Consider the following 12219-nt stretch of genomic DNA (forward strand, 5'->3'; position numbering starts at 1 on the left):
GCAGAACTAGCAGTAGTCTTGAATAATTTTTATACGTAAATTATATAAATTCAATAGTTGAAATATATTTATCTAAGTTGTTTACGTAGTGGTAAAATAAAAATGTTATTTAATAATAAATGATATCAAATTCCAATCAATATTGGTATTTAATAATAAATGATAACAAAATTGGTAGGTGAAACATAAATATCACAAAGTATTTTATTTATGTGTATCATAGAGAAGACATTAATATAAGTTGGCAAAAACTTGTGTGAGACGGTCTCACGGGTTATATTTGTGAGACGGATCTCTTATTTGGATCATCCATGAAAAGGTATTATTTTTTATGCTAAGAGTATTATTTTTTATTGTGAATATGAGTATGATTGACTCATCTCACATATTAAGTCTGTGAGACGGTCTCATATGAGACTCGCTCACATAAGTATATTAACCATACGGTGGATGTTGCAAAAAATATAAGCAATAATTGGAGACACTTTTGTCTTTTTTGTAATGCAAGTTAAAATTAATCACATAATCGTTTGGTACAAAAGATTAAATAAGGATAGAAATTTAATACACATTCATCCCATGCATATTTGGTTTACTCACGGTTTAGTCGATCTCTCCGAACTTATAAAATTCAAGAATTGACTTTCGGAATGGAGACATCGTCCAAAACTTGAAATTTTCGTTGTAAACTGAGTTATAAGTTATTGAATTTTAACCATCCCAAAAAAAATTATTTAAAATTCCAAACCATTATATCTTATTTATTTATCATATATAAAAACTAAACTGCGAATATAATTTTTGTTAATTATGTTATAAAAATATATTATATAATATATATTGATTTGAGGGAAAAATATTATTTTTATTGTAATTTTTGTTTATTTATACCTTAAAAAAAGAGAGAATATTGAACAGTCCCTCTTCCAGTTTCTCTCCTTTCTGTAAGTGGGGTGATATTCCAAATGCTGGTCCATAACTTTCATTAAAACCACCCCAATTCCTTGAGCTCAAAGTCACCATCATAATTGATAAACTCCTCCATTTCTGAATTGGGTCCCCTCGCTACTCATTACAGATCAGTGCTGTAAATGACCACTATAGAAGCAATGGATTCGGGTGTCAGCAGAAGAAGAGCAAGTGCCCCAAAAGCAGGCTCTGTCTGGGAGTCCAGAATGAAGCTCGATGAAGTCAAAGGTGGGATCAAAGTCTTCAATGCCAATCATCAAACTCTCGAAGAAAATGCTCAGATTGTGTGCAGCAGTACTGGTGGTATTGCAAGTCCCGTTAATGATAAAGAGGCAGTTGGTACTGTGGATAAAGGAGTTGGAGCCAAACAGAGCCCAGTTGGAGGGAGCGGGTCGGCTAAGAGGAAAACATGGAAATCTGATGGTTTGGAAGGCAGCCGGCCAATTCAAATTGGTCGGCAGAGATCTCAAGTGAGCAAGAATTTGGATGACATGTTCAAGCAATCGAGTGATTCTGCTGATGGTAGTGCCAAGAAAAGCCCGGTTCAGACCAAGAAAACTAGATCAGTCTCGGTTCAGTCGAGGAAAGTGAAATCTGATTCTTCCGAGGAAGCGAGGGATGAGAATTCCGAGCTGGGGAAGGTGGAAATTGAGGAACATGAAGGATCTGTTGGGAAATTCGACAAGATCCCATTGGGGAAAGAATCGAGATCTGAAGAAGAACTTGGTGTATGTGAAGAGAAAGAAGTCGCTAGCAATGCCGACAATATCAAGAACACAGATGAAGAAGAAAAAGAGGAAAAAGATGAGAAAATTGAGGTTGAGATTGCAGAAAAGGATCTTGAAATTAAAGAGATTAGTTCGCAAGAAAATAAGCCAAATAAATCTGTGATCCAAGACAAGAAATCGCTTCTGGGAAATCAAAAATCTTTTCCAAATTCACCCATTGTGAAGAAGCAGCTTCCACCTGCTGCAGATCATGCCAAATTTCTTCAAAATCCCACAAAAATCAACCCGAGTAATTCTCCTGTTTTCTCTGGAAATTCTTCATTCAATTATCTCTCTTTTTAATGCTGTGTCCCTCTTAAGTTTCTTTCTTCTCCATCTTTCCAGTTCCAGATTCAGATAATTTCCACGGACTTCCAAGAACTCGGAGCAAATTACAGAGTTTCTGTTAGTTTCATTCCTCATCTCCCTTGAATCATCAAAAATGTTTTTAATTATTGAATTTTCATATTAATTCACAATTCCAATTTCATGTTTAAATTTGCTCAGCTGACTTGATCATGTGGAGGGATGTAGCAAAATCATCCTTCGTCTTTGGGATCGGAACATTTGCTATAATTTCATCTTCTTACACGAAGGATCTTAATATAAGGTTAGATTATAATTATATTAATAATGATATTTCAAAATAAATTTTTTTTATATGATTTATTGGGTATTTTTTGCAGCTTCATTTCTGTGGTTTCCTACTTAGGCCTTGCGTATCTTGTTGTGAATTTTCTTTTCAGATCCCTCATTAGCAGGTAATTAATCACTATTGATTATTTGGTTGCTTTACCATACTATTTTTAAGGCAACAAAGTTTTAGACAAAATTGGGATGAAATTCCCCCAAAATGGTTCCTTATATATTTGACGTCTCGTAGTTCATCTGATATCAAGATCTCAAATTTTAAGACAACATCTTAAGTTCAAGACTCGATTGTAATATTCTTTTCTCGATTCAAAAAAAAAAATTATTTTTAAAAATGTGAATGTCATAATTTAAGATTATATATTAAGTTAATCTCTTATTTTATTTTATTTTTTCTCAAACAAATAGGGGAACTATTGGCAATAACACAATTGAAGATTATGTGATAGGAGAGGAAGAAGCCATTTGGGTAATAAAATTGGTTCTTCCTCATTTGAATGAGTTTCTGCTCAAGTTAAGAGCTCTTTTCTCTGGAGATCCTGCCACCACAATGAAGGTGAAATCTCATTTATGCCCTTTTATTGTCCTATTAATCTTTGGGTAATATGATTTTGTTGAAAGATGACAATTTTAGCCTCTGGCAGTTGGCAGTGCTTCTGTTTGTTTTGGCAAGATTTGGCAGCTCTATCACAATGTGGAAGATGGCTAAATTAGGTATTTTCGCCCACACCAACCATCCTCACTTGTTTCATATAAATTTTATATAGAAAAGTAGGCTCGAGCTCGCGAGCCTATTAACGAACATGTTTGCAAGTTCACGAGTCAAATATTTTTAGGTTTGAGCTTGATTTGATTAAATTATAGAGCTCGAAATCGAGTTTGAGCTTGATTTGATATGATTAAAAAACGAACGCAAACTAGCTTTTTATTGAGCCGGACTCCGAATAGCTTGCGAACAGTTTAGTTCGTTTACGTCTTTAGTAAAATGTATCAAATTATCACAATCTTACATTGATCTCTTTCTGAAACGATAGAACTTGTTGGATCTATCTCGAAGATATATTTTTGGAGTAGATTATATTCACCCTAAAATAAAATTGTGTGGTCGTTATATTTAAAACAAGTTCATAAATTTTTTTGGCACTTAATTTTATTTAATTATTTTTTATAGGACTTAATTTTATTTTAAGATAATACAAGTTAATTTTATTTTGACAGGGTTTATTGGAGTATTTACAGTACCAAAAGTCTGCTCTTCCTATTCCGTTCAGATAACTGCACACGGTAATTAATTAAATAAATCATCCAACTCTGAATTTTATGCAATTACTATTTATACTGGCCGACAGTATTATTTCAATTATTATATTCCATTATTTCCTATTTTTTTAAAAAAAGAAATGAATGTATTTATTTTATATTATTTAATTTTGAGGTCAAGTCGTGATAAATGTTTGTCTGCAGAAATTATTTTTTGAAAATAGTATTTTTCTTATATCACATATATAAATAATTAATTTGGTATAAATATTTATTTAAAATAAAAATGTAAAGTTGACCGACATTGTAATAAAAACAATAATTAAAAGAATTAACCGACAGTGGAGCCTAGCAGTCTAGATTTATGTGCCAACTGATGTCTCTTTTTGTGTGTTGATTTTGGAACCTTTGGATATTTTTTGCAAGGAATTTTTTTTTATAAAATCTGGAAAAAAAAACTTTTATATGCTGATTTAAAAAAAAACTGTAACTTTTTTCTTTATGTAATAATTCAACAATTTTAAAATCCATTTTTTTATAAAACTATATAGTTTTTATCTCTATATTTTATAAAGTTAACATGCATCATCGTATATAACAATTGATGTGTTTTGAACTTTTCGTATTGAGTTTTACTAAAATAGCTTTTTTTTAGAATTAAATATTGATAATATCAAGTCGGTAAATCCCGATATACCATACAAGACAGTCAAGACGAAATATTTTCATCTAGACAATGTAACTGAAGTAGCTATTGAATGCTCTATGAACAAGAAGGTGTGTCACAGTATTGACCGAACGATGCATATGCTTGATCGACACTTAACTTTTTTTATGGTAATTTTAATCCCATATATACCTTTAAAAGTGTCCAATTTTAATAAACAAGGAATAGAGGTCCTTACCTCTACTAATAAATTATTGCTTATTTTTAATTTTTGCACATTAATTTATAATTATATTATATTTTTAATAAATAAATCAATTAAATATAGGTTTATATTATGCAAATCTATGTATTAATATTTGTTAATTATTACTAGTATTATTATTAATTGAATCATGAATTTTAAAATTTCATTATTTTTATTTTTTTTGCAAGAGAATTTTGTTAATGAATATGACATGCAGGGACATTCTGGATCCGACGGATTAGCGACGCTTGGGAATCATGCTCTCACAAAAAAGCCGTTGGATTCGCCATCTTTTCTCTTGTTTGGAACCTATCATCTGTGATCGCACGAATTTGGACAGGTAACTAAATAAAACTCACATTTTCTCTGTTATTATTAATGTTGTTATTATTATTTTTATGGGGATGTGACAGACGCGATGGTGTGTTCGGTAAAAAAAAATTGAAGTCAATTTTTTATTTTAAAATAAAAGTTGTAAATTTTTTTAATGGAAATGGTAGGAGATAAAATAAAATATACAGTAGAGTTGTCAAAACGTATCAGCGGATGTGCTGACAGACAACCCTTAATTCGAAGGACAGTCTAACCTACAAATATTTAGTTAAATTTTGCGGGTTGGGACGGGCTGACCTGTAAACCGCCACAACCCACGATTTGGCGAGTCAGAGTGGGTTAGGAAATCGCTAACCCAATTCATCTAGTTGGCGGGTGGACCAACACGGCGGACCTGATGCATTTTGACAACTCTAGTATATAGAAAATGTCACAATGATATAATGGAATCATGTAATTAGTTTGATAAGATGAGGAGTGTTTTAGGCAAATCCAAAATTACACATTAATTTCATATAGTTACTATAAAGTGCTCTTGTGTTGTAGAGTGAGTCTTATCTAAGGATCTCACAAATCCGATTCATATCGAGAGAAAAGTAATGGATTTGACATTAAAAAAACTATTTTTTTATGGGTCGGGTCGAATAAGATATTTGTCTCACCAAATTTACCAGTAAGAAGTCTTATATAAGTTTTTTTGATTGTATTATATATAGTAATAGATTATTATTGTTGTTGTTATTTTTTTTTTTATTACTTTGATATCCTTATTATATGAGCTAGAAAAGTATTATGTTTCAATAACAGAGTTGGAGTAAGTGATCATTTGATCAATGATCATAAATTTTATTTTTCTACCAACACTTTTTTCAGACGAGTCTATCACAAAAAGTTTGTCAAGTCCAATTCACCTAATTTGCAGACTACGTTATCATGAGGTTTATCCAATACACATCGAAATATAACGACTTCAAATTCCATAGTCATAAATAGTTAAGTTTATATCATAACAAAATTTTGTGAACAATTAATATTAACCAATTTTCCAGTACACACATTTTGTGTGTAAAATAGGGAATGAAATATAACCTTATATACATTAATTCATTTTTGTAAATTTGAAAAACTCAATAAAATTGAAATAAATTATTTCTGGAAACATATATTTTATAAATTATAAATGATACATTCTAATATACAATTTCAAAATTAATTCTTAATATTTTCTCCTTTAAATAAATTTAAAATGAGTGCAGCCTTTTAGTTAAATAAAAAAAAATACCCTTAATTAATAGTAATAGATATGCATTTTTTTAAGTATATAAATAACCATGAATATCAAAACTTTCTGTTACGCAGTGTTCATGCTATATGTTGCGTTCAAGTGCTATCAACAATTTTTGATAAGAGACGACTGTGGACGAGAAGAAGGAAGATCCAGTGCAGCTAAGGTGCAACGACAAACGCTCGATCTTAATTCACTGGAAGCAAGAAAACCGAAGAAAGTTTGCTAATTAGGAATATATATGTATATATATTATTATATATACACATAAATTATTATCATAAAATTTCTCTCACGTTTTTGTTCTTATAAGAGAACAGTAACAAATAAATAAAAATCTTTGACAATGCAACTTTTCAGATCTATGGAATTTAATTATTGGTGATCTACTGAGGGAAATTACCTACTAATATTTGAGCTTGCTGACACTAAATTTTTTTTATATTAATATTAATAAAAATGAATAACTATTTTTTTTTTGAGTTCTAATATTTATTATATATATTTTTATACATAATATTCACTAAAAACTGGAAAAAATACTAGTTTAAATTGTTACCATGTCCTCTCAGAAGCATCCATACTTTATTTTCTTATTTTTTTTTTTTATATTTTAGCAAGATCATGATGTATCCAATTTTCTCGGAAAATTTTGTAACTCAAATCTAAAAATCAAATTAATAGTTATAAATAAAAGCAAGAATTTTTTTTTCTATTTGACCAGTACTGTTTTTAGAACCAAATCGGACAAGCTCGTTCGACCGATCATGAGTATGTTCTGGACAACTTCCAAAAACAGTTTTACTTGTCATACCAGTCAAAACAAGTCAAGAACAAGTTGGATCGATTCACGTTTTTTAACTTTTTATTTATATATGATTATTTGGATTTTGAATTTTGTTAAAAATATTATTTTAGTAATATTAGAGATTATGTGATTTTTAAACTTTGGTAAATATATATCTTTATTATTTATATACATGTTTAAGATCTTTAAAATTTAAATATTATATATATATAATCAGATTTTTTTGTCAAAAATAGTAATTTCCCACCAAAATGTCGTTTTTAAAAAAGAAAGATATATCATGAATATTGAAATATGTGTACTGCAATAAATAATAACTTCAATTATTGCTTACGTTGATTATGTCAATTCATTTAGTTCAAATTTGAATTTAATTTATTTTTATATTAATTCAAATATATTTTATGTATTATATGTTTTTTTTGTTTTTTTTATTCAAACCGAAACTAAATTCTATTGAAAACATAAACTATATTAAAAATTTTGCATTGATTATATAAATCAGTTTAGCTAAAAATTATATAAATAAATTTTAAATACAAATGATTGCAATGTTCAGTATCATTAATGAGGTAATCATTCAAAAATACATTTGCTATTTTAAATAATTTAATGTCCAAATTACTTACTAAACAAGAAATACAATATTAATTAGTTAATTTAATTTTTCTAAAAAAAAAATTGGTTGAGTATTAAAAGTTATCACTACAACAAGGTTTTCCAATGGACATTAAATTACTATTTAATAATCATAATTTTTTTATCCCAAATGCATATTATTTCAAGGTCACCTTAATTTGAAAGAATTAATGTATTGTAGTTTTCTTCCAAAACCATATGTATATTGTATATTTTGAATTGTCTTCTTAAACATTCAAATAAGAGTCCCAAGAAAATTAAAATAGATAGATTCAAAAGAATTTCAAATGTACATTAAATTACCATCAATAAACATGTATATCACCCTCAATAATCAGAAATGTTGACACTCATTGCATGCAATTCGAAATTTCCATAATTTCAAAGAGTTAATGTATGATATAATTCTGCCAAAAGCATCCAATGTATAATTTTTTTACCCTGAGATGTCTTATTTGAATTTTAAATTATAAATAATACAATATTGCATATTATATTAAAAACCAATTTTATTTTATTTATCTTACTAAATTATCTACTCTAAAATTGAATTCTGAAATGACTCATCTTTTTAGCACCATATCTGAGTTGATCATTTCAAGATGTAATGTTCGTTTAAATTTAGATATGTTCGTTGTTATGAACTACCTACATATGGAAACAACGAGACATTAAGTTTGAATTCTGGCTTTCATTATCGAAAAATAAAAAAAATATTATTTTTCTATTTGTACAAAATTTTAATTATTACGTATTTACTAATGTGATAATGAGTGAGTCTCATGTGAGACCGTCTCATGGATCTTAATCCGTGAGACGGATCAACCCTACCCATATTCATAATAAAAAGTAATACTTTTAGCATAAAAAATAGTACTTTTTTATGGATGACCCAAATAAGAGATCCGTCTCAAAAATACGACCCGTGAGATCGTCTCACACAAGTTTTTGCCTGTGATAATTTTCTTCTATATTAAAAAATTCAAGGATACATGATAGTAAAAAATGTCCCGTAATGAAAATGATTAAACAAATTCTAAATAAAGTACGGATCTTATTATGAGACATATTATAAATTTATTGAAATTGTTTTCGAATACACATAGTAAAAGTTAATAAAATAACTTTTCTGCTTTATACATAATTTATTTATAATCGCATATTTCATTTTTCTTTAGGAATAATAGGCTGTTATTTATATTATGAAGAGATTTTGTAGATAAAATCACAACCCATTTGGATAAAGATATTGATGAAACTATTATTATTATCATTCAAATGTGTCAAACACATGTCATGTCATATCACATGTTAAAATATAATAATATATAGCTTTTCAAAAATTAAAGAATTAGAAATGTATTAATGTTAGTGAACGACATCAATACACTAAACACGATAAGCATTATGTCATTGACAGAGGCTAACACGATCTAAAATTTTGATATATGATAGTGATTATTAGCTAAAAAAATTAATCGACATACGTTGTATTTAAGAAATTTTTTAAAATTAGCGAAAAATAGTTTTTATAATTGTATTATTTTTTTCAATTTAAATGTCTATTCATTTTTTATTAATTTTTAATAATATCATCTCGTATATTGCATGGGTTAAATACTCGTTATAATAATATTCAAGTCCAACTGTTCAGTTAAACTCCTATTTTAAGGTAGACAGGTTAGATCACGAGTCCGAGTATAAAACATTAGTTTGAACCACTATTCTACATAAAAGCGTTTTTTAGTTGAAAAAAGTGTTTTGACAACTATTTAAACAAACGATTTTATAATTACAAATATGTTTGGACAACTACCTTATAATTATCGTGTAACAAAAAATACTTATCAATTCTTCTTTAAAAACTACTCTTTATGAACATTTTTTTAAAAAAATGTTTTTCGAAAATCTTTTCCAAAAACATACTTTATGCCTTATCTACTTATAAAATAAAACGTTTTTAAAATCATCTGTCCAAACGAAGAGTGGGTCTCATGTGAGACCGTCTCACGGATCTTAATATGTGAGACGGGTCAACCCTACCCATATTCACGATAAAAAGTAATACTCTCAGCATAAAAAATAATAATTTTTCATGGATAACCCAAATAAGAGATTCCTCTCACAAATCCGACCCGTGAGACCGCCTCACACAAGTTTTTGCTCCAAACGAAATCTATATAATGAAAGAAAATAATCAGCCATCAATTATTAATTACTGCAACAGTTCTTTTAGTAAAATAATAACAATACTATATCAACATCGTGCTTAAATTCATGGTGTTTGTCACGAAAATTTGCGGGCGTGCCAGGCACGTGTTCGTACCAAATATGTGAAATAATCTGAATTTGTTTACCAAGCGTTGCGGGTCTCGATTCGGCCGTAAGTTATAACTCCTTCGAAATGGCTCAAAAACGTAAACACGAAATAAGGAATATGACAAAATTATAGAAGGAATCCATTAACAACATCAAATTTAATTACGTTGCTATGAATTTAAACGACATTATCACGAGAAAGTTGGAGGAATATGCGAAATATGAAGAAACTAAAATACTGGAAAATGAAAAATGAGCGTGCAATTGATGATAGAATTCTGCAGAGCTTTTACTGTAGATTTTTGTGTGTAGTTGTTGAGAGTTTTTTCTGATTGTCTTCACTCACTTTTATTCCATTTTGCACGACAGTTTTCCCTTCCACTGTCCTTCCACGTTCTTCCACTTCCTTCCACGTCGGGCAGTGGCAGCAAACTGATACCACGTTTCTTCATTGGGCCACTATAATTTCACTTGGGCTTTTTCTCTGTTTGGGCTGTATCTTCTGGGCTTCCAAGACCTTGGCTAAATTACTACAAGTTGGGTTAATGACCCTTCTATTTAGGCTAAACAATTGCCCCCCGTAGCCAATTTGGCCCATGGGCCAATTTGGCTATGTGTGTAATAATTCCAATATTTTAGCTCATTTATAAGTTGGGCCCAAGTGCTAATATGATATATAGGATGAGGAGGCAGATGAGGAGAAAAAGAAAGATAGCAGTGTGGTTTACAACACCATTCCTCCTAGACTTCTTCATTGCCTTCTTCCCCCAAAATCATCCAATTCTTCATTGCTTTTCACAACCGATCCTCTTTCACTTTGAGAAAACTAATCAACCCCTCACGGAGATCACATATCCCATATCAACCAAGTTTCTGAAAATCGCCATCATCAACATCATTCCCATCAAGCCATACTATCTCAAGGTAAGTATATTTCACCATTTTTCTCAATCCTCCATCATAAAAATATTGTAGAATATGTCACATTTCATGTTGCACTCAAGATGTTTGTGCATATGTCTGAGTGAGATTTTCATGAGAAATACCTTGCAACACCACTGCATGATATCTTAGATAATATGCCTTCAATGTTTTCAGCTTTTCAGGATTCAAGCCTCACTTTTTCGAGACATTGATTTAGGTCAGAAACTTTAAGGGACAGAAAGAGAGATTGGATGGCATGCTCTCCAAGAGAAAAACCGCCCTGTCCAATTTGCATCAAAAGACAGCAAAGTTTGATGTCAAGGAAGAGTTGGTGAAGAAATTAGAGGCGGAGCTCGCTCAGCACAAAGCCCACATGGTAAACCTTCTGCACAAAAGTGAGGTTCTAAAAGCTTCCTCTGATAGACTCAAGGTCGACATCAAATGCTTGAACGATGATTTGATAAACCAGAAGCAAGCTTATCAACAATGGGAAGATACCTTGAAGACTGCTGAGCAGACTCGGGCTGAATGCTTGTCCAAATGGGAAGAGCTACGTCAACTTGATTTCTCTTTAAGACTCCATCTCATCTTTATGGCGATCTTGGTTTATGTTTTGGTATTTTGTGGAATTTCTAGAACACTAATGTAGTGTTTTCTTGACATGTTATGTAGTGACCCGTTCCAGAATCACCTACTAATCAAGAACTAAGCATGCAATTATCTTAATAAATAACAATCAGTGATAATGGCGGAAAAGGTCAACAAATGAAAGTTATACAACCCAATCGAAAATCCAGAACAACTCAAATTAAAATGAAAGTATGCGGTACAACCATATCGAATCAAATGGTACTGAAGATCTAAACCAACCGGTTACTCCACGTCCTCAACATCCTCCTCCTGAGCCATCCAACCTGAGGCCTGCCCCGTGGGAATGGGGTGTCCAAGATAAACAAAACCGAGGACGTGAGCGATAAGAACGCCCAGTACAAAAGCATGAGTATACAAGCCTATATGAAATGCACATGCTATGATATGATACCAGGGTAGTCAAGAAACAAGAGTCACAAAAGATCTCAATATGCTCAGTCTAGAGGCGCCAAGTGGATAGTGCCGCGCGGTACTCCTCTGGGTCACTGCATCCACTACAAGATCAGACGTGGACCTAAAATGTCCCGGATCACCGAAGCCCTCCGGACCCGTCGGCCACTGTGTACTCTCGGTGTCCATGCGTCCACAAGACAGGGCTGAGCGGCCCCACAAGATATAGCTTATCTCGAAAGAGATACAGCTCAACAATAAAGGCTATCTCGAAAGAGATACGGCTCAAGATGAAATGTAACATGCAGT

General features: G+C 30.9%; 1 protein-coding gene across 1 annotated transcript; it reads left to right on the forward strand.

Annotated features, from left to right (window-relative positions):
- The first annotated feature begins 920 nt into the window (after nucleotides 1-920).
- On the forward strand, nucleotides 921-6568 carry LOC140818394 (uncharacterized). The gene is made up of 9 exons (XM_073178331.1): nucleotides 921-1986; nucleotides 2082-2141; nucleotides 2244-2346; nucleotides 2423-2497; nucleotides 2796-2943; nucleotides 3032-3101; nucleotides 3606-3671; nucleotides 4779-4901; nucleotides 6254-6568. Exons 1-9 carry the CDS (start codon nucleotides 1092-1094, stop codon nucleotides 6406-6408), a joined length of 1695 nt encoding a protein of 564 aa, XP_073034432.1. The 5' UTR covers nucleotides 921-1091; the 3' UTR covers nucleotides 6409-6568.
- The last annotated feature ends 5651 nt before the right edge of the window (nucleotides 6569-12219 follow it).

The sequence above is a fragment of the Primulina eburnea genome, chromosome 17, assembly GCF_022965805.1.
Source record: "Primulina eburnea isolate SZY01 chromosome 17, ASM2296580v1, whole genome shotgun sequence".
Classification (NCBI taxonomy): Eukaryota; Viridiplantae; Streptophyta; class Magnoliopsida; order Lamiales; family Gesneriaceae; genus Primulina; species Primulina eburnea.